General features: G+C 40.3%; 1 protein-coding gene, 1 long non-coding RNA gene and 1 other non-coding gene across 6 annotated transcripts in view; 1 reads left to right on the top strand and 2 right to left on the bottom strand.

Moving 5' to 3' along the window:
• Positions 1 to 1,535: 1,535 nt before the first annotated feature.
• On the bottom strand, positions 1,536 to 7,258 carry LOC135096880 (uncharacterized). Its single transcript, XM_063998642.1, has 2 exons — positions 6,969 to 7,258; positions 1,536 to 6,177 (listed from the first exon to the last, which is right to left on the bottom strand). The coding sequence occupies exons 1-2, from the start codon at positions 7,074 to 7,076 to the stop codon at positions 3,595 to 3,597; spliced, it is 2,691 nt and encodes an 896-aa protein (XP_063854712.1). The 5' UTR covers positions 7,077 to 7,258; the 3' UTR covers positions 1,536 to 3,594.
• Positions 7,259 to 12,696: 5,438 nt separating this feature from the next.
• Positions 12,697 to 23,157, top strand: part of LOC135096833 (uncharacterized) — a 62,393-nt gene continuing 51,932 nt past the window's right edge. For 2 of the 4 annotated variants that reach the window (XR_010265085.1, XR_010265072.1), the window contains exon 1: positions 12,697 to 12,905. This is a non-coding gene — a long non-coding RNA (uncharacterized LOC135096833). The remainder of the gene's footprint in view (positions 12,906 to 23,157) is intronic. The other 2 variants (XR_010265086.1, XR_010265073.1) reach the window with 1 other exon arrangement.
• Positions 21,527 to 21,598, bottom strand: Trnae-uuc (transfer RNA glutamic acid (anticodon UUC)). Its single transcript has one exon. It is a non-coding gene; the product is annotated as a tRNA-Glu (tRNA).

The following is a 23,157-nucleotide window of genomic DNA, read 5'->3' as shown; positions in this document are numbered from 1 at the left end:
TTTTTTAATTTTGGCTCACTGTAATGTTTTGACTTGTTTGAGTTTTTAGTATTTTCATTAATTTTTTACTAATTTTTCTTTAGTATTTTGACGTTTGTTGTTATTTTAGTTATTTGGCTCATTCTTTTTGTATTTGAGGTGTTGGGAGTGATTTATTTATTTATTTTTATTTTTCTTTCGTTTTTAGTGTTTTGATCTTTTTTCAATGTTTTGACTTTAGCTTTTTTGTTGTTTCGTCTGTTTTAAATTGTTTTAACTATTATTTTTGTCAAGTTTTGGACTCAATTTTTTTTTTTTTTTTTTAGTGCTTTGACATTCCTTTGATGCCTCTTTCTGTTTTTTTTTATTGTTTGAGTCCTTTTTCGTGTTTTGTCTCCTTTTTATTGTTTTGACTCATTTTTTTGGTGTTTTGTCACTTATTACTGTTTTCCGTCCTTTTAGTGTTTTTAACAGAATTTTTACTGTTTTCAATCTTTTTTTTCTGTTTTGGATACATTTTTTGTGTTTTCACTTATTTTTTAATGTTTTCACTTTCTTAGTGTTTTGACATTATTTTGTTTAGACTTTTTATTGTTATGACTTTTTTTTTTTAGTTGTTCTGAGTCCTTTTTAGTGTTTTCACTCAGTTTTTCTTTTTTTAGTATTTTGAATATTTTCTGTGTTTTGACGCCTTTTTTAGTGTATTGACTTTTTTAGTGATTTTTATTCATTTTTAGTGTTTGGCTATCTTTTTTTTACTCCCTTTTAGTATTTTGATTTTTTTTCTTTGCTGGTGTTTGACTCCATTTTTTTCTTTTTTTTTTATGTTTTTACTGCATTTCTTAGTGTTTTGATTCCTTTTTAATGTTTTCTTTTTTTTTTCTTTTCTAGTGTTTTGACTCCATTTTTTTCTGCATTTTTTAGTGTTTTGAATCTTTTTAGTGTCTTTTTTTCTTTTTTAGTGCTATTTGGTTTTATCGTGTTTTGACAGATTTTTTCTTACATTTGTTTATTTTTTATTATTTTAACTCCATTTTTTTAGGGTTTTGTTTCCATTTTTTTTCCTTTTTTAGTGTTCTGACTCCATTTCCTTATTTTGCTGCTGTTTTCATTCCATTTTTTGTTCTATTTAGTGTTTTAACTTTTTTTTACTGTTTTGATTCCATTTTTTTTTTCTTTTCTAATGGTTTGAATACATTTTTTTAGTGTTTTAATTATTTTTTTTCTTTTTTAGTGTTTTGCATCCATTTGTTTAGTTTTTAACATTTTTTTTGTTATTACAGTTTTTTTTTTCTTTTTAAGTGTTTTACTCCATTTGTCTTTTTTTTTATTGTTTTGCCAACATTTTCTCTTGTGACTCCTTTGTAGTGTTTGTAGTTTTTATTTTCTTTTTGTGTTTTTTTTTGTGCTTAACTACTTTTCTAGTGTTTAGATTTCTTGTTTTAGAGTTGATTTCTTTTTTTTTTAGCTGTTTTGACACTTTTTGTAGTATTTTTGTCTTCTTTTTAGTGTTTTGACATTTTTTTTCAGTATTTTCACCACTTTTTAATGTTTTAATGTTTTTCTTTTTAGCTTTTACTCGTTTGTGTTTTTTTTATGTCTTTTTATTGTTTTGCCTATTTTTTTTTTTTTTTTTACTTTTTTTTGACTGCATTTTTAGTGCTTGAAGTCTTCTATTAATGTTTTAAGTAACTTGTTTTTATTGTTTGACTCCTTTTTTTTATGTGTTTTAGCTCCAATTTTTACTGTTATGACTGTTTTTTAGTGTTTTTACGTTTTTTTTTGTTTTGTCTTGTTTAGTATTTTGATTTCCTTGTTTTACAATTGAATCCTTTTTTTTTTCATTGTTTTGCCGCCCTCTCTTCACTATTTTGAATGGTTATTTTACTGTGGAATCTGTTTTTTAATGTTTTAACACATTTTTTTTTTTAGGATTTTGTTCCTTCTTTTAGTAGTGTGACATGCTTGACTTCTGTTTTCGTTGTAGTGTTTTTGCATAAGTTTTAGTGCTTTCTGTATTTTTGACTGCCGATCCTTTTTTTTTTCAGTCTGTTTTCTTAAATCTTATCAGAATTAGCCAAAACTATTTTTCTTATTATTCTCGTGATTTTGGTCGTTATTTCCAGGATGCCTTATTTTGTTGTTGCTGTTCTCATTATTTATTTATTTTTTCCTTTTTTCGGGGGCGATGAGGTAAGATCGGGAATTTCAAAATTCTAGCTTTGTGCAATCATGAATTTTCCACTATTGAAGTTCTTTTTCTTTTGTTCCTCCTTCTCCATCAAGTCGTTTTTTTTTTTTTTTCATGTAAAATTCTTGATTTCTTTTTAAGGCCTATTTTTTTTAAATTTGATTTCTTTCCAATCAACAAAACGTTATTCTTATTGTTTTTTTTTCTAATATCTCTCTATTTTCCATCAAATCATATATTTTCTCTTGTTTATTGTCATTCTTTCTTCTCTTATCCTTATTTGTTTTTGTTATTTCTTAATAATTATTTTTAATATTTTTTTTTACTTTTATGTTTTTTTTACTTTTGTCTTTATAGTTTACACATGCTTATTCTCTTCAACTTTCTACATCCTCACTGCTCTCAAAGTTTTTCACTTCAAAATTCGTGACTCTCTTCTCGCCAAACCCTCTTTTTCTTATTTTGAACTTCTTTGAGGTTGTCTTTTGGGTGTTCCATTACATCCCATTCTTCCTGAAATCGCCTTTTCACTGACTTTTTTTGTTCTTCGTCTTCTGCTGAGGTGCACTTCGTATTAATAGTTTTGTCATATCCGCCATTCTTGATTTTTTTATTAATTTGCGTAATTTGTTCACTCTCCTCGATTTTCCTTTTGATTTTTTTTCCAGTATCCATTTCCATTGTTTCGTGTTCATCGTGATCCAGTTTAATTTTCTTTGACTCTGCAGTTAGAAATTGATGAGTAATGTCTTCATTTACCTGGAATTTCCTTTTCATTGAAATGATTTTCTCTTTTTCTTTCGTAGTCTCTCCTTCGCACTCCGAGGACACTTTGAATTCATGGTGCTTTAGGTGCTCGTGGTCTTCGTCAGCCTTCGTGACCGTCCATGCTCGTAACGTCTTCTTGTGCTCCTTGTTGTAAGTTTTGCTGAGGTTCTCGTAGCATCGAATGGTCTTTATGAACCCTTTAGGTTTGTAGTGCCAGAGTCGACGTATTTCTTTCCGAAAGTCGATCTTCAACGCCCTGCCAGTCTGGGATTTGTTGTTGCTAAGATACGTTACGAATTTATCCAGGATCGCGTGGTGGACTGGAGTCTCCCAGGGTTTTTGTTCGAAGGGGAAGGAAGTTGGATAGGATTCCTGGACATCCTGCTGATTTTTAAGTATGTAATTTCCTGCAGGATAATACTGTACATGCAGCTCACGGAATATTTTCTGTATAGTCAGCGGTTCGTTTTCAGTATAGTCAGCCTTTCGTTCCATCTCTTCTTCCTTCCTCATCTCCTCTTCACCTTCCTCTGAGCCTTCATCCATCCAGCCCGAATCACTGTCCTGCTCATCGTCACTCCAGATGTCCCAGGTGAGGCCTGTGAGGGAGTCCTTGGTGGACTCCTTGTACTCCTGCGGCGACACCTCCAGGTAGCTTATTGCCTCATCTTCCAGCACTTGCTCCTCTGTGCCCACTCACTCTCCTGCGTCTGAATGTCATAAACTTTCAAAATTATGTCTTGAGCAGAACTCCGCGACAAGAACCTGTTCATTTTGGCCAGAACTGTCTTGGTGTGGCGTGCCTTTTCCTTGACCATGTTAATGTAATCACGCCGGAGCTTGAGTTGTTTGTTGTTATGTTGGGTGAGCAGTAGCAGCCTCTGGTGTTTAGGGAGGTGCATCAGACCTATGTCATCTTTGGGGCACAAGGGGAACAGACTGTTAAGCTCGTGCTCCGATAAGCGTTTCTTAAGGTATTTATGCTTCTGCTGCAGAAACTTGTGCGTCAAGCTCTGATAAGTTTCTTTCGCGACAGACAAGTACTTTTCCAACTTATTTCTGTTCATGTTATTCAGTTTTACTTTGACCTCCTCGCGGCGGGCCTGATTTCCCTTTTCCTTACAAAAAAACTTATATTCGTCGTCGATATCGTGAACGAGGCTCTCCACGTAGCCTTGAAGCTTCTCGCAGACAGGGCCGTGGCAGGGAAAGGGCGACTCCTGTCCTTGCATTGTAGCCACAGTCTGTAAAAACAGCAACACGGAAGTCATGTCTGAGTGACTTTGCGGCTCCCCTCCATTTTCCCGCTGTGCCTTTGCGAGGACGCGTTCATTCAGGTACTGGAGGCGGCGGATGGGGAGCTGGTCCAGGAACTTGACAATCTTGACTGCGAGTCGCCGTTTCTTACGGAGCATTTCTACCGTCCCCTGTGCTTGGAAAATTTCTTCACACGACACTTTGTGCTTCCGCGACAAACTGTAAAGAAGGGCTTCTTTCTCCGTCATGAGAAAGTCGTTAAGGTAGGCCTTCTGCCGCTTGAAAGACTGCCACGCTGCAGTGTCCTGTGTGCCCAGGCGCAGGCCTGGGAACCGCTTGAGGCCCTTGGCACGCCGCCACACCTTTTTGAATATCGCGAAATTCCTTCGGCAAACTGTTTTCATGACGTAGCGGCGAATGTTTCTGCTGACATTCTTTTCCATAAACTGTTCAAGAATTTCTTCCTTCTCTTGAATGGAATGTGTTGAAAGATTGACCTTGGGGAACAACGGAGCTCGGCAGCAGTGGAATTCTTGACTGTAAGTCTTGTCTTTGAGTGGGCAGTCAGAGACCATTTCCTGCATCCACAGAGTGCGGCTCACATCCTGACTCCGCCTCCACGCCGCCTTCTCGTGCCCCTCCTCTTCGCTACCGTCACTGAATTCGCTGACAAGTCTGTTAAGCAGCTTGAAGTCCACCTCCTTCTCTGGTGATGTCTGGCTTTTCTTTGTTATATTATCATCACTGGCACCACCGCACTCGCCGTCTTCAACCGAGCTGTACTCCTCGCCATCTGAGGGATACTCAGTGGGACTCAAGCGGGCCTCACTCTCAGCGTCACTGTCGTCCTCCTCATCCCAAGAAGCGTCATTCGTTTCACACTCATCATCCTCCACGTCTGCGAGGTGGCAGTGCATTCTCTCGTCGTCGGAGAACTCAAGGCTGGCGTGTGACTTGTCGTCAGGGATGTAATACTCGTCCTCGTCGTCTTCTTCGTTGCTTGAGTTACCGTCTTGGCCCTCCATCCCAGGCACGCATCCTTCCACGCGGTCATTCTGGTGGGTGAGAGTTTGGGGGTGTTTGAGCACGTGCTCCACCGTCACCTTTCCGTTGTAAATCGCTTCCATGGTGTTCAGCAGAGTCTCTGGGGACTGTGCGTGAAGCGTGACAGCGCTACTCACAAACTTCTTCGCCATCTTTATCTCTTCATTTGCTATCTTACATTTTTGGATTTCGTCTTCATTATTTGACCGATTCTCTTCGTTTTCCTGAACTTCGTCACATTCTTCGTCTTTGGATTCATTGACGCTTCCTTCTTCCATCTGGTCGTCATCGCCTCGACCTTCCTCGTCATCTTCATCATCACTCCAGTTTTCAAACTCGTCCTTCTCCGCTGCTTTGTGTAAATAGACTTTCTTATCCATGCCCCGCTTGAAGTAGCGATGCACGATGCCCTGCATGGCGTAGTGCATCTTGCGCATGACGGCCTCCTGTTTCTTGTGGCTCTTGCCCTTCATTCTAAAGTACATGCGTCTCAGGAAGGCCTTGACGATGTATGTCACATGTTGCACCACCATTTTGTTGGGGAAGGTCAGCTGTGCCAGGATATCATCGTGTGACTTTTGCAAGTGATTAAGGCGCGTGAGGGCGGCGAGAAATTTCTTGGGGCAGGTGTTGTCTAGTGAAGTGTATTCGCTACTATCCAATTTAAAGTTACCGACAGGAGGGTTGGGTTTGTCCTGGAGTTCGTTTTCCATCTCCTCTGGCGTGGCCTCAACACCGGCCATGACGGCGCCCCAGGCCTGCTCATCAAAGAAGCAATGTTTGTCCAGCCACTCCGTTACCCAGTCAATCTTAGAAATTTCAATGTGTTCTTCATCCTCGTTCTCAGAGTCACATGTCTGAGGTGCGCTGTATTTGAAGGACTGATTTTGTTCCGGCCCCTTCAAGGACTCAGTGTTCCGTCCCTCTGTCACTACTTTCTGTAGGGCAGCCAGACAACAGCAAATGTTAAGAAAGAGTGAGACATGTATTCATATAAACTTGCATGTGGTGATGAACCATCTATCTCAATATGTCACAGAATTTGTCTGTTAGTCTATCAGTCAGTCAGCTGTCCAGTCCGTCACTCTGTTAATCTACTCCTTCATTAACTTATTCGTATATTCATTCATTAAGACAGCAAATCAATTACTTTATCTATTTGTTTTCTTTTTATCCGTTTGTGTATCTGTCTATCTATGTATCTGTTTTTTTTATCTATCTATCTATCTCTATCTATTTACCTTTCTATTAATCAATCAATATATCAATCTATCTCTCTACGTATTTGTCTGTAGACAAATACGTAGAGTATCTTCTTACATTCTTATTCTATCTTAAGCTTATCTATCTATCTTTCTATCTATCTATCTATCTATCTATTTATCTACCTATCTATTTATCTATTTATCTATCTATCTATTAATCAATCAACCAATTAATCCATGTTTATCTACTTATCTATTTAATTATCTCTCGGTCTATCAATCTACCTATCTATTTATCTGTCTATCTATCTATCCATCTACCAACCATTTAACTCATCAATCTGGGTGTATCTTTCTATTTATCTATATGTTCATCTATCAATCAACCTATATATTTGTCAGTCTATCTATCAAGCAATCCAACAATCACGCAGTGTATGCATCTCAACACTCTCTCTCTCAAGAAGAAACCTGCAAGACGGTCATCTGAGGCAACACAGTCTGTGGTGTATACTCGTACTTACTCGTGCCTGTGTTTTCTTGCCACTCAGGCGACGCAGTGCGGCCAGACGCCTCTCTTTGGCTCGCGCGGCTCTTACTTCCTTCACGGATTCTTCTCTCTTGTACTCCATATTCCTCAGGACAAATCTCGGTGCTGTTCTCACACATCAGTGGAGTGTTTCTCTTGAAATCCTTGTGCCCAATGGATCACTGGGGGTGGGTAAACCTGAAGGCTGGAGTTTTTGCCAGTAGGTATATCAACTTTGTATTTGGGATCGTCTGTCGCGGCCGAAAATCAGCTTGGAGTTAGGTGGCAAGCAGACTCACGAAGACGGTTGCTGATTGGTGCTAGCGCCCGAGACCCCAGGAAAACGTCCGCTGATTGGTGAAGTGCTTGAACTGGACTGAGTTATTGTGCTTTTGGTTCTTCTTCTTCTTTTACTTCTTCTTCTTCCTCTTCTTCTTCTTATATATATATATATATATATATATATATATATATATATATATATATATATATATATATATATATATATATATATATATATATATATATATATATATATATATACACACACACACACACACACTCCCTCTTGGAAAAGTTCGTTACAGGAAGCAGGCAGGGAGTGCCAGACTTTACCATAGAAAGGGATGAATGATTGAGAGTACTGGTTAACTCTGGCATTGCAGACGTTAACAGAACAGAAATGAGAGCACGAAGAGAGTGTTATGCAGGAAGGTCGCGGGAGGATGGGAGGCAAGCATCTAGCAAAATCAGAAGACCAGTTAGTTTTAAAAGAGGGCTAAAACATAGCAAGAGATGCAACGCTGTGGTGATAAGAGAGGATAAAGAGAGTCACTTAGAGGAGAAGAGTTCATAAGACGAAATGATTTCCGTTCCACCCTGTCTAATTGTCTGTCTGTCTGTGTGTGTCTGTTGTTGCTCCTGCTGCATTTGATGTGTTTTGTTTTTGTTAATGTTGTTGTTGTTGTTGTTGTTGTTGTTGTTGTTGTTGTTGTTGTTGTTGCTGTTGTTAATGTTGTTTGTTGTTGTTGTTGTTATTGTTGTTGTTGTTGTTGTTGTTGTTGTTGTTGTTGTTGTTGTTGTTGTTGTTGTTATTGTAACGTGGAATGAGGACATGATACTAAAGAAAACGTGACGTAATAACTAGCTGAAGAAATGTGCTTAGCTGATTTAATTATGCATGTATATTCGGTCAGTTATTCACCAACACACACACACACACACACACACACACACACACACACACACACACACACACACACACACACACACACACACACACACACACACACACACACACACACACACACAGGAAAAAAAATCTGTTATAATGTCATTTAATTAGTCATTTTCAGTTATTGGTGTGTGACGCTTTGTTCTTGTTTGTATGCTTAGTGTTTCATGTCGATCATTTAACAGAAGGAAGACAATCACCAACATCTACGTATCTCTTGTTGATTTTTCTCCATGTTCGGCGATGAGGAGACTGGCCAGCGAATAATATAAAAATGATAACATTCTTCCCACTTAAGGATTAATATATATGTATGTAATTATATTAGAAAAAAGGAAAATATGTTGGAACGTAAATAAGTTTTTAAATAAGTGAATAAATGATATACAGGAGGCAAATATAAGTCAAAGATACTTTGACACTTGTAGTGTGTGAGAAGAGAGACACATTAAGGCATTACATTATAACTGACAATCATCATTATCCTTATATCTTAATGAACATTTCATTATGCACATTATACAACGTTTGCTCCTTTTTTGGCCATAATGTTTGATAATGTTTGTTTCATTACTTGAAACTCTCTCTCTCTCTCTCTCTCTCTCTCTCTCTCTCTCTCTCTCTCTCTCTCTCTCTCTCTCTCTCTCTCTCTCTCTCTCTCTCTCTCTCTCTCTCTCTCTCTTTTATTTATACTTGATACTGTTTAGTTTGAGAGTCTGCTGTCATGCACATTTATATGCAATCCACAACACTTTTACAGGCTAAAGGCAACATATCTAGTGTTTCCTATCTAAAAGCCTAACTCTGTTGGCATTCTCCTTTTCTTATGTCGGCAGCCAGGCTTTGTTCACGAGCTCCTTGAACTGCTAGACAGTTATGCCTGCCAGACGTGGCTGCTAGGCAAGTAGCGCATTCCACCAGGTGACATAGGTTTGCACAAACTGCCTCTGGTGGTGCCACGTCCTGCAACGAGGCTGCAGGAGCTCTGTGGGGACTTGGGAGACGGCCCTGGTGGCCACCTGAGCCCGCCGGGAGGCCTGCCAGAGTGCTTGTAGGTGAGGCACTCGTTGCTGATGCACCTTAAACATCACAGTGAGGCTTCTACGCCACGACGGTGCTGGAAGCTGCCGAGTCGTGGTTCCTGCTGGGCGCCGCTGTCCTTGATCAGCCTCACCGCACGGCTCTGCACCTTGTCGAAGAGGGCAAGGTGCTTATTGGCAGCGCCGCCCCAGGCAAGGCTGGAGTACTCAAGGGACGAGCGGACCTGTCTCTCTCTCTCTCTCTCTCTCTCTCTCTCTCTCTCTCTCTCTCTCTCTCTCTCTCTCTCTCTCTCTCTCTCTCTCTCTCTCTCTCTCTCTTCTTTGTTTATAAGAAAGGAAAGACCTCCATACATTATGTTAACATTTTACTGTATAATTTATCTTTATATATATATATATATATATATATATATATATATATATATATATATATATATATATATATATATATATATATATATATATATATATATATATATATATATATATATAGGGTGCGTACAGTATTTTTTTTCATTTTTTAGGGTCACAAAAAAGTCACAATTTTGTTGCAAATGCAATTATTGCAAAAACGAAAACCGGCTCTGTATGAGCACACTTCTGGTGTCCCGTTACTCGATGAATTCTCCCTTGGCATCAATGACGTCCTCAACACGCCCTGGAAACCTGGCACAGGCCTTCTTCACGACCTACTTTGAGAGACTGGCGAAGACGACCTTGATTCGACTGATCAGATCATCCTTACTCTTGCATGGGGTGCGGTTAGTACCTCGTTCAACTGCGCCCCATACAAAATAGTCCATAGGGTTGAGGTCAGGTGAGTTAGGGGGCCACACATCAGGGGCAACGAAGTCAAAGAAATTGTCAGAGAGCCATTTCTGAGATTTTCAAGAGGTGTGACATGGTGTCGAGCCCTGTTGCCACACGTAAGGTCTACCAGCAGCTACTTCCTCAATCCATGGCTTCACATGGGTCTGTACGACTTCGATGTACACTTCGGTGCTCCTGAGCCCCTGGGGAAAGAAGAACGGGGGCATGACGTGGCCCTCGCGGCAGACTACCCCAAACACCATGACAGTTGCAGGAAACTTGCATGCCTTTCATGCCTCTTGGCACATCCTTGGGACAGACAGCCAACCACCTGTTGTTCTGAGAGTTGTGGGTCTGGTCCTGGCAGAAGTTCTTTTCTTCTGAAAAAAAAACAGAGCATGTCGTTCTCCAGAGGGAACTTCAGTTTGTTGAGCATCTTGCTCTTCTTGAAGCGGTCCTCCTGCATCTTTGCGGAGAGGAGTTGACCCTTACGCATCTTGTATGACTTGTATCTGATATATTCATGCAAACACTTCCTTACGGTGCCCTTAGACACTTGCAGCTCTCTGGCAATGGACCTCATGGACCGGCTGGGGTCTTCATCAACCATGGCTCGCAATTCTGTGACAAATTCGGCGTCCCTGGCGGTGTCCGATCGTTGAGAATGATGTTTCCTCTCGGCAGCACCTTCACAATCGTAGTCAGAAGAAATCAACTCCCTCCTGACGGTTCTGACGAGCTGTTCAGTCACTTTTAGCAGTTCTGAAATCTTGCTTCTGCTGTGTCCGCGTTGGGGCCTGGGTGTAGGTGTGATGGGGGAGGGGTGGGGGTTAGTGTAGGTGTGTGTGTATGTGTGTGTGTGTGTGTGTATGTGCATGCGTGGATGTACGTAGATGTGTGTGTGTGTGTGTGTAGCGTGTCGTTTGTGTGCATAGGGAAAAACAAAAAGAGAAAAAAATTCCGCCGTAGGATTGTATAAGAGAACGAGGAACATTATATGATTTTCGTGTTTTAATCTTTCCATTTACAGTTATTCCTTCTCTTCTTTCTTTTCCTTCGTCATAAGCTTCATCATTATCATTCATCATAATTGTTCCTTCCATATATAATAAAGATTTATGTATATCGAATTTTAAGGTAGTTAGACGTGTTGAGGTATATATGATTCTATACACATATTATATATATATATATATATATATATATATATATATATATATATATATATATATATATATATATATATATATATATATATATATATATATATATATATATATATATATATATATATATATATATATATATATATATTTATTATTATTATTATCATTATTATTATTATTTCAGTGTATCTCAATTTGAGTTGCCTTTAACAATTTGAGTTAGTTTTAACATTTTAGTGAAGCACAGTTGTCATGCCTCTTCATCATTTTGTAGCGGCGCCTTGAAACAGAGGAAGAGAGAGTAAGAGGCTAATTTTGTCCTCTTTAGGCTACATTATACAAGTGACTGCAGTACAAACGCATCTAAATAATATATAGACAAAACCATCCAGCATTCAGTGGCCCCATCGCGCTGGTCAGTAGAGGACCCGAGGCCACCAGACGCAGCTCAACCTTTCTGGGTCGTAACGTGATAACCCGTGGGACGTAAATAGGTGAGCATCGGGTGTGAGTGTCAGAATAATCCAATACTTGCTCAAAGGTCAGGGAAATTGAGCACACCAGACACGCTCCACAGGACACAAGCTCTCGGCGAGACGACGTGAGGAGGAAAGTGCGGGAGACTGGAACGAAGCGACTGCAGTGTTATGAAGGATGAGCATGAAGATTCTTTGTCTTTTTATTTATTTATTTATTTGTTTATTTATTTATTTGTTCATTTATTTTATTTATTTATTTATTTGTTTATTATTATTATTATTATTTTCTTTTTTATTTGTGGTGTGGGTTTGTGCCTCTAAGGTGAAGGGTCTGCTTGTCTTCTTTCTGAGATTTACACTATAATCTTTGAAGCAATACTCACATAAATGGGCACTGAATATTTAGTAAAGCTTTCCAAAGGTTTACACTGTCATTGTTCAAGCAATGCTCACCAGAGTGGGGACAACATTTAGTAAAGCTTCCCAAGTGTAGGCAGTTTGATGTTTACTTAGTAAAACCACCGCGGGTTACTGAAATAAAATGGTTCTCTCATAAGAGCGCAATGATGATTAATTTTGGCTCTTTCTCTATTTTCTTTTTTTTTTCTTTTTTTTTTAATGGTAATGCATGGCGTTAGCTACAGCATCATTATGGGCACACTCTTCAAGACCCCCATTATTGTCGTAGGGAAAGTACTTACAGAACACCAAATCCGAACTGTGGCCTCGGTATTTCGTGTTACTGGCCAGTGTTCAGTTATATGATGCTGCAAAGGGTCTTCGGGTCCTCCAGGCTCAATTCCCTAACCTTGCTTTATACTCTCGCTCTTCCTTCTTACAAGCAGAAAGTGAGTCCATTGCAATATGAAAAAGGATATAAAAAAGGTGCCAGATTATGAAAAAATGCAGTTGTAGATTGTTACTAATATTATACTGAAATTAATTGTTCATACATATTTTGTAACTTTTAAAGCATTCTGTACATTTTACCGTGTTCTTTTATATTTGACAGTGCCGCCGAAGTCCCGAGTGGCTTCGAGACAAGGAAGAGAAGCCACGCGACTCACTTCAGCCAGTCAGTCAGTGGTCAGTGGCGTCAGCTTCGTTGTGGTGTACGTGTGAGTCTTCTGTGTTTTCTTGGACGCTTATTTGGGCTTTAGGTGAACCAAAACTCTCCCAAAGCTTATCCACAGTGGTCAGCAGGTATGTTAACTTGGTAATAAGTGTATTTGGACATATACTGCTAGTGAAACTGATGTGTCATGCCTCGCTAGGCTGGTAGGAAGCAAGCGGTTGAGGAATCACAGTTGTCAGACCATTAATAACTAACATTTTCTTAATTTTGCATATTTGTCAGTTTTTTTTGTATTTCATATGACTATCTAGGATGTAAGTGTTTCCAGTGCCATGAATCTAAAGGAATGGTGCTTGAAATGGGAGGTTGTAAGGCTGAGGGACACGAAAATAGACTTGAGTGTTGGCGAGAGTGGGCGGTGTGCCTACTGTCTAGGCGTCTCTGCTCCCTCACCACGCACTCCGCCGCTGTCACAACATTCCCCGGTATATTACACTTGTTTCTTGAATGTTTACCGTAAAGTCTGCAATCAGGAATCATCGCAAACATTAACCATTGTTGTCTTTCTGATCACCACCACATCCTCTGCCGTTCCACCTTCTACCACTCCGATATTATCTTCCACTTCCTTGTCGCTGTTTGTTCCTGCATCACTTTCATAACCGTCATCAACTGCCTTTCCCTCATCAGCACATCCTTCACCTCCACCACATCAACTCACTCCACTTCATCATCAACTCATCCACTCGAGGAATCATGTGAGGAGTCAAGAGTGAGAGAGCTGAGGTGAATCAACACTCGTTACTAGAATCACTGTTCATCTCATTAAATTGAGAGTGACTTGTCTTGTTGCCATGGGGTTTATCTTTACCCCCACCAGCCCCACCCCAACCCAGCCTCCCCAGCCTTACCTCCCCTAGTCTCACCTCCCCAGCGCCATCTTTCCAGCTTCCTGTTCCTAGTTTCGCCTCTCCAGCCTCACCTTCCCAGCTTTCCCTAGCCTCACCTTCTCAGTCTAACCTCCACAACCCTGTCTTTCTAGCCTCGCCTCCTCTTCCTTGCTTACCATGCCACCTATCCCCCAGCTTCTCCACTCCCCAGCTTTAGTAGTAACGACCCCCGCAGGCCACGTAATTGCACGAGTCATTACCTTGTGTGTGTGTGTGTGTGTGTGTATGTGTGTGTGTGTCCACGAGGAGGCCAGGAAGCAGCAGCAGAATTGGCCTTTAGGTATTTTCATTAACTTATTTGGATAACGTGAATATCAAGCATATCAGTTATCCTTGAGGTGGGATTAGGTTAGCGGATGTTAGCTGGTTGTCTGTCTGTCTGTTTGTCTACCTGGTGATTTGTCTTTGTGCCGACACATCAATGTATTTTTTTTTTTTTCTATTTACCTCAGTTTTGTTCTGTATCTATCTATGTGTTTTTTTTTCTCTGCATCTATGTATCTATCTATCTATCTATCTGCATCTGCTTGTCTAATTTCATCCACTTATTTATATATGTCTTATCTACCTATATAACTTCTCATTTCTCTCTCTCTCTCTCTCTCTCTCTCTCTCTCTCTCTCTCTCTCTCTCTCTCTCTCTCTCTCTCTCTCTCTCATTCTGGTAGGCTCTGTGGTACGTCGTTCGTGTTGTAGTCTGAAGGTTACGTGTTCCATCATGGAAACCTTTTTCGTCACCTTCACGTGGATGTTGCGGCGTCATGACTCAGTTAGAATCATTGATGCAGTGAGGCGCTGGTCACTGCACCGCGGGGGCGCTTCGATGATGAATACTATCGTGCGGGAAAATTATTAACTTCCAATAAAGTGTCCACCTAGTGTTAAGAAAGTGAGAGGAAGAAATGTTTGCCAACGCCCTTCATAAGGAGACGAAACGAACTGAATAGACCAGAGAACCTCATGAGAATAAAACCTTTTGCTTCACATATGGATTAAATTGTTGGACTTGCCTATGGACTCCCACACTCTGGCGTCTTGAGTGAGTTTTTTTTTTTTTTTATTGCATGAATACAAAAATAAAGTGAACCTCTTCCCTCTCACTCACAGTCTTCAAGGAACATTGTAGTTTTTGTTGTCCTTGGCACGAACTTTTAAATGATAATAATAATAAAAAAAAGAACAATAAAAAAAATATATAATCCAGTAAAGATTTCCCTCCCACTTACAGTCGTCGTTTTCTAAGCTCTCCACGGCAGGACTCCACGTAGGTCGCAGGAAACTGAGGGCAGAGTCTTCTTTTTGTAGCCTTTGTTCTACTGTTAATATTCATTCTGCTTCGTGGGTTGGGAAGTGTTACTGAAAAGTGAGGAAATATGAGTCATTTCATTACCTTCAGTTTTTGTTCCATTAATACGAATGCCTGTGCTATGTAAATATAGTAATGTTTAATAGATATTTATTTTAACTTTTTATATTGTTCAGCACATAATCTTAGCCACGTTCCTTAACAGTGAGGAGGGATGCATAGTGTGTATCCCTAACCTTTGTTGTACTGATACCATTCCTTCTGCCGTAACTTTAGTGCTTTCCACGAAATATTTTTCTCACTTTGAAAGTTCTTTACAACATAAATCTCAAACATGTTCTTGGAAAGTGAGAAAGCAGGATTATTTTTCTCTGTCCTTTGTTCTACTCCTACGATTCCTCCTGTTTCCTAGGTTCGATAATCTCAAACTGACATTTTCTCGTTTTTGTAGTTCTTCAAGGGAGAAATTTCAAACACGTTCTTCAGAGTGGGGAGGCCTGTGTCTTCCTTACCTTTAAACTTTGTTCTGGTGATATGATTTGTTCTGTGATGTAACGTTAATAGTTTTCAGTACATATTTTCTACCTTAGTTAAGTAATATGATTCCATCTGGTATGTGTGTACTAAGCTGATATTTTCTTGTGTTCTGAGTTTTTAGGAGAGCTTTTAATTATGTTCACAAAAGTGAGGAAAGAGGAGCCTTCATAATCTTTACCCTTTTTCTACTAATGTGATTCCTTCTCTTACGTCCACTAGTAAGTCTTAAGTTCAATTTTCTCGTTTATATATATATATATATATATATATATATATATATATATATATATATATATATATATATATATATATATATATATATATATATATATATATATATATATATATATATATATATATATATATATTTATTTATTTATTTATTTATTTATTTATTCTACTTTTCTACTTTTTCTACATTTTCTTTTCTCCTTCAGTTCCTGTGGATAGAAATCTGAGCCACATTCCTGGCAAAGTGAGAAGAAGTTTGTGTTTTCTTTATTTATAGCGTTAGTTTTGTTTCCAGGGCTCATTTGTGGCACGTAAGTATATGTTTTATTTTTATTTATTACTTTTTTGATGAGGGAGGTGGACGTGACCAGAGTTTGAACTGAGCAGATTGAAAAGACTAGCGTTAACTGACTGAACCACAAGGCACTTGTTTTGTGCGTGTAAGCAAGCTACTCTTAAGTACATATTTTATTTTATACATTTACCACGACGGAAATTTCTCAAGTATGGCAAAAAGAGGCTCCTTTCCTTCCAACAGATTTATTAGAGTCGTGTTTGTCACTTCCAGCATTACATTTTAGGTTAGATTGGTCGTAACAATAAACTCCACATGCAAGCCTTAAAGAATAACATTTCCTTCTACAAGTCACTGTAATTAAGTTCCTCATCTACAACATCCATTCCATTCCAGCGATTTCTTGTGGTGTGTAGGTTTAGGCAGAACAACACTGGGTCTACAAGCTGCTCATGTTTGTCTGTCTGTCCACGCGTCGCCTGGAACTCGTGTACTGAAAGCCTGCATGGAAATCTGCGGCCGGAAGGGAATTATATCTTGGAACGAGTGAGGAGAGCAGCAGGCAGACCTTGGCAACCCCTCGCGAAGTCCTGGTGTATGTAATCCTGCGTGTAAGGTCTCCTCGAGCTGCAGGGCTGGGAGGTGGGTGCAGTTTTGAGTACTGGCAGGTGTATTGTATTGGCAGCGGGTGTGCGTCCCTCCCCTGTCGTGCAATTCAGGTACTGCCCTAGCTTTTTTGAGTGACGCAGCTTCTGAGTCTTTATGAAACGTGTTGGTGTGAAGTGTGGGTTTTGAGAGGCACCACTGGCAGGCCGCTAAGAACAGTGTGGCCCGAGTACTTCAGGTTTTTTAGTGTTTATTTTATCGATGTTCAGTGAAATTCGGTACTGTTCGGAACGGAACGGAAAGAAAAGAGTGGGGGAAGTAAAGAAGAACAATAGAGAGAGAGAGGGAAATATGGGTGAATACGGGGTGAAAGAATGGGTTGAAAGGCAGCTGGTACTGTTCGAACCCCTTGACTTACGTGGCTTTTCATCAGCCTTTGTAGAATGGTATAAAGTGTGGCTGTCAAAGACACTACTGGCAGCGTAAAGGATGACAGGACACTTCACACCTTTTGTGCTTGTTTCATTGTTGGTCACTAAACAAAAAAATGTGTAGTGTGTGTGTGTGTGTGTGTGTGTGTGTGTGTGTGTGTGTGTGTGTGTGTGTGTGTGTGTGTTTTATTCATTCAGCACTAGGAAGCAGACAAGTGTGAAAACAGTTTTTCTATTTACCAGTGATAAGAGATAGAAAACACACACACACACACACACACACACACACACACACACACACACACTTAAGGTAGAGTTGGTGTTAATCCATTAACTGAGGATTACATAGGCGGGGCGCGAGGCAGTTTGATATAATGGGTGTGTCACATAAACAGCTGCGGTGCTCCTTGGTGTATGCAATTTAATTACATTTGCTTGGTGTCAACACAGTTACGTAGTTAATAACTTGCTGCTTCTTTCTCCGACATGGTCTGTATTTCCTGCTGCCTGTGACTGGAGCTGTCTCCACACGACAAGTGTCCTCAATAAAAACTACATTGCCTTGCTTTCGGATCTGTCTTTTTTTTTTTTTTTTCTTTGCAGGGAAGGATGGCTTTATGAACCATTATCTTGCCCTCATTCCTTCACCGCTCTTCCAAATTCATATATATATATATATATATATATATATATATATATATATATATATATATATATATATTATATATATATAATATATATATATATATATATATATATTTATATTATATATATATATATATATATATATATATATATAGTCCCTTAGTTCCTCAATCTCATCTTTCTTCTCTACTTCACGCTTTCTTCCATCCTCTCTTCTTCCTCTTCCTTTTTCATCTCCTAAGGCTTATATATAAATTTCTTTTCATCTTCTCCCTCTCCTTCTTATCGTCCTCCTCCTCCTCCTTGTCTTCGTTCTCCTCCGTCTTCTCTTCCTCTTTGTCTTCTTCTTCCCTTTTTGCTCGCGCGCGCGCGCGCGCGCAGCGCACACACACACACACACACACAACACACACACACACACACACACACACACACACACACAGAAAGGTTCATGTTGAAAGAGAACAGAGGGAAAGATTGAGTGTAGTGAGCGACTCTCTCTCTTTCTCTCTCTCTCTCTCTCTCTCTCTCTCTCTCTCTCTCTCTCTCTCTCTCTCTCTCTCTCTCTCATCTCTCTCTTCTCTCTCTCTCTCTCTCTCTCTCTCTCTCTCTCTCTCTCTCTCTCTGTGTGTGGTGTGTGATGTGTGTGTGTGTGTGTGTGTGTGTGTGTGTGTGTGTGTGCGTGCGTGTGAGGTGAATCTTCTTTCCATTTTAACATACAGTATTTTTTTCCATCAGAATCAGCATTTTTTAAGATTTAATGGCTCAAGGCGAATTGCTTTCAAATAATTAATTGGATTCAGTGCCTTAAGTCTTAATGCATTATTCATTGAGTACTGTGCATTAGATCTTAAAAGCTACGTGGGAAAATTATTCATAGATCCTTACAGGATACTTTCTGTGTTCAGGAATATAGAAAAAAAAATCTTTATTAGATTACATGTTGAGTAATGGAGGATGAATGGAATGAACTTTGTAATCAGGTGTCGAGTTATGAGGGAGCTTTAGAGGATTACGGAGATTTATATATAGGATGATTTAGAGAAAAAAATATACATGTTTTATACAGGGACTGCCGCGCATTAGGCCTGATGGCTCCTTGTGTACCTTCCCTAATTTTCTTAAGTTCTGTATGTTACTCTCATTGCTTTGCATGTTGTCATTATCTTAAGCAGTAAGTGTTGTGTGCAGCAACGTGCAAGAAAAAAAAAGAACTGATAATTTGATATAAGAAATCGGTACATTACGAACTTACACACACACACACACACACACACACACACACACACACACACACACACACACACACACACACACACACACACACACACACACACACACACACACACACACACACACAGACACTGCACGCCACACACACAACACACACACACACACACACACACACACACACACACACACACACACACACACACACACACACACACACACACACACACACACACACACACACACTGCACGCCACACACACACACACACACACACACACACACACACACACACACACACACACACACACACACACACACACACACACACACACACACACACACACACACACACATACACACACTGCACGCCACACACACCACACACACACACACACACACACACACACACACACACACACACACACACACAACACACACACACACACACTGCACGCCACACACACACACACACACACACACACAACACACACACACACACACACACACACACACACACACACACACACTGCACGCCACACACACACACACACACTGCACGCCACACACACACACACATACACACGCGCACACACACACACACACACACACAACACACACACACACACACACACACACACACACACACACACACACACACACACACACACACACACACACACACAAAGAGAGAGAGAGAGAGAGAGAGAGAGAGAGAGAGGAGAGAGAGAGAGGAGAGAGAGAGAGAGAGAGAGAGAGAGAGAGAGAGAGAGAGAGAGAGAGAGAGAGAGCATATAATTCCTTTTTGTTATATATATTGGCCTTGTAGACAGCTACATAAAAAGTGTTGCTTTAAGCCTGCTGTAAATTTTGTTTGAGTAAAATAAAAATATGCTACCTGGCCAATAATAGCCTCGTGACCACCACCACCACCACCACCACCACCACCACCACCACCACCGCCACCCGCCACCACCAAGACCCAACAAGTCCCAAACTGTCCCCTGACCTCCCCACTCTCATCGATGCTTCCAGTCACTCTACCCACACACACACACACACACACACACACACACACACACACACACACACACACCACTGAGGCATCCTGTAGTGTTTCCTCGTCTCGTCCTCTCCTCCCGGCCCTTGTGCTTCCCGCCGCCCTCCCGGTGTTGTCTAGACCAAAACTCCCGGCAGGTTTTTTTTTTTTTTTTTTTTTAATCCACTTTGCAGGCTTGTGGGGTTTTACGAGTGATTGTTTCAGGGATGCGCACTTAATTTATTTTTGTTTGTCCCGCCGGGTTTGGTTTTTGCTGAAGTGGTAAGTCTGTTTTGAGGTCATTAGTGGAACTGCGGGTAATTGCACTGAAGTGACAGGAAAAGTGGGAGTATTAGCTGTTTTTTATATTAATGTTGTAGGTGAAAGTATGATTTTTGTCGAGTTTAATAGGTGAAAATTTGTGTTTATATCAGGCCAGTGGTGGTACTGCGGGTAATTGCACTGAGGTGAGAGGAAAGTGTGCGGTAATAGTTGTGTTTTGCATTAGTATTGTAGATATGTATGTATGGTTTCAATTTTGGTGAATGAAGATTTTTGGATGGTTTGAGATTGACTAGGAGGGTTTATGGATGCTTTGGGTTTACAGGGAAGGTTCATGGATGGCTTAATGGTTGGAGCCGGAAGATTTTTGTCTGATCAGGTTCTTTATTATGATAGGTTTGGGGATAGTTTATAATTTGACCGAGGGGAAGCTAATGGATGGTTTGGGACGAGGGTCTGAGTGAAGGAAGGCCTTGACGTTGATAAAGGAAAGTTCTTGGACCGTTTGCAATTTGGCGAGGCAAATTAGTGGACATTTTTTGGTTTGAGATTCGATGATAAAAATTTTGTGGATGGTTTAAGATGTTTCAGGACAAAGGGTTAGGCGAGGGTGACGGAAGGTTTGTGTGTGTTTTGGAGTTTGGTTAGGGTTTGGTGAGTGTAGTCAGGAACCTTCCAGCCATCCATCACTCGCGGGACACTGGCACTGAATGGATGGGCGCCGCTGAGAGTTTGGCCCACTTGTGTTAAGGCGATTTGTGGCAGTGGACCTGAAACGAGAGAGAGAGAGAGAGAGAGAGAGAGAGAGAGAGAGAGAGAGAGAGAGAGAGAGAGAGAGAGGTGTTTGATGGTGTTTGGGGTTTACATAAAAACATAAGAAATAAGGGAAGCTGCAAGAAGCGACCAGGCTTACACGTGGCAGTCCCAGTATGAAATATACCTACCTATTTCCACTTATCATCCCCATCCATAAACCCGTCTAATCTTCTCTTAAAGCTCCTTAATGTCTTAGCACTAACAACATGATTACCGAGTCCGTTCCTCTCATCTACCACTCTATTTGAGAACCAATTTCTTCCTATCTCTTTCCTAAACCTAAATTTCTCAAGCTTGAACCCGTTATTTCTTGTTCTGTCCTGGTTGCTGATCCTAAGAATTTTACTTATGTTCCCCCCTTGTTATAACCCTAAATCTTTGCTTTCCCATGCCGGGAATCGAACCCGGGGCTCCTGGATGAAAACCAGGTATCCTAGCCACTAGACCACATGGGAATTACTGATCCTCGGAGCATCCCCCGTGCGGAGGCGTGTCAGACTCTCTCTCTCTCTCTCTCTCTCTCTCTCTCTCTCTCTCTCTCTCTCTCTCTCTCTCTCTCTCTCTCTCTCTCTCTCTCTCTCTCTCTCTCTCTCTCTCTCTCTCATAAGAACATAAGAACATAAGAAATAAGGGAAGCTGCAAGAAGCGACCAGGCCTACACGTGGCAGTCCCTGTATGAAATATACCTACCTATTTCCATCTGTTATCCCCATCCATAAACTTGTCTAATCTTCTCTTAAAGCTCTCTAGTGTCCTAGCACTAACTACAATGATTACTAAGTCCGTTCCACTCATCTACCACTCTATTTGAGAACCAATTTTTCCTATCTCCTTCCTAAACCTAAATTTTTTAGGCTTGAACCCGTTATTTCTTGTTCTACCCTGGTTGCTGATCCTAAGAATTTTGCCTACTTCCTAAACCTAAATTTTTTAAGCTTGAACCCGTTATTTCTTGTTCTACCCTGGTTGCTGATCCAAAGAATTTTGCCTACATCTCCCTTGTTATAACCCTTATACCACTTAAAGACTTCTATCAGGTCCCCTCTTAACCTACGTCTCTCTAAAGAATGTAAATTTAACAGCTTCAACCTCGCCTCGTAAGGAATACTCCTCATCCCCTGTATCCTTTTAGTCATTCTCCTCTGTACTGATTCTAATAGACCTATATCATTCCTGTAATGTGGGGACCAGAACTGCACAGCGTAGTCTAGATGAGGTCTGACCAGCGCCAAGTATAACTTTAATATTACTTCCGGCCTTCTACTTTTAACACTCCTAAAAAATGAATCCTAGTACCCTATTTGCCTTGTTTCTGGCTTCTATGCATTGTTTCCCTAGACGGAGTTCAGAGCTAACTATAACTCCTAAATCTTTCTCATACCCTGTACCTACCAGAGTTTGGTTGTTTATTGTGTACCTATTGTGTGGGTTTCTTCTACCTACGCTAAGCACTTTGCATTTATTGATATTAAATTGCATTTGTCATCTATCCGTCCATTCATTCATTCTATCTAAATCTGCCTGCAAGGCGATGGCATCCGATTCTGACCTAATCAATCTACCTATATTTGTGTCATCCGCAAATTTACTAACATCACTACTAATTCTACTATCCAAGTCATTGATATATATATTAGAAATCACAATGGCCCTAATACTGATCCCTGTGGCACCCCGCTAATTACATGACCCCACTCGGATTTCGAGCCGTTTATTACCACTCTCTGTCGCCTGTTACCAAGCCATGATCCTATCCAACCTAACACCTTCCCATCTATCCCGTGCGCCCTAACCTTTCTCAGGAGCCTTTGATGGGGCACCTTGTCAAATGCTTTACTAAAGTCCAGATATAAGATATCATAACTATCACCATTATCTACTGCCTCGTACACCTTACTGTAAAAGCTTAACAAGTTTGTCAGGCAAGACTTCCCCTTCGTGAAGCCATGCTGTGACTGATTTATCAAGTTATGTTTGTCTAAATGTTCCCTAATGTTCCTGGCTATTATTGACT

The sequence above is a fragment of the Scylla paramamosain genome, unplaced genomic scaffold (assembly GCF_035594125.1).
Source record: "Scylla paramamosain isolate STU-SP2022 unplaced genomic scaffold, ASM3559412v1 Contig8, whole genome shotgun sequence".
Taxonomy (NCBI): domain Eukaryota; kingdom Metazoa; phylum Arthropoda; class Malacostraca; order Decapoda; family Portunidae; genus Scylla; species Scylla paramamosain.
The sequence above is the reverse complement of the archived record's forward strand: the minus strand, read 5'-3'. Positions and strand labels throughout refer to the sequence as shown.